Genomic DNA, 287 nt, shown 5'->3' on the forward strand with positions numbered 1-287 from the left:
TTCCCGCCACCTCTGCCTCTGCAACCCCTGCGCTGACACCCTGCGCTACCAGGCCAACAACTGCCCCATCTGCAGGCTGCGTAAGGGCTGGGGGGCTGGCATCGCTTGGGGGGGCGGTTGGCATCTCTGGAGGGAGCTGGCATCTCTTGGAGGGGTGGTTGGCATCTTGGGGGGCGCTGGCATCTCTGGATGGGTCTGGCATCTCCCATCCTTGGGTTTTGGGGTCCCTCCAGACCTGCGTGCAGTGATGCTGTGCAGTACGGAGATGCCACCCCAGGGAAATAGGG

At 64.1% G+C, this 287-nt stretch overlaps 1 protein-coding gene across 1 annotated transcript in view; it reads left to right on the top strand.

Moving 5' to 3' along the window:
- RNF157 (ring finger protein 157) overlaps positions 1–80 on the top strand; it is a gene marked incomplete at its 3' end in the record, with an annotated part of 7406 nt that extends 7326 nt beyond the window's left edge. Inside the window, exon 10 of the mRNA XM_010087006.1 lies at positions 3–80. Within this exon, the coding sequence (XP_010085308.1) occupies positions 3–80 (78 nt within the window). The remainder of the gene's footprint in view (positions 1–2) is intronic.
- Between the last annotated feature and the right edge of the window lie 207 nt (positions 81–287).

This window comes from Pterocles gutturalis, unplaced genomic scaffold (assembly GCF_000699245.1).
Source record: "Pterocles gutturalis isolate BGI_N339 unplaced genomic scaffold, ASM69924v1 scaffold2021, whole genome shotgun sequence".
Lineage (NCBI taxonomy): Eukaryota > Metazoa > Chordata > Aves > Pterocliformes > Pteroclidae > Pterocles > Pterocles gutturalis.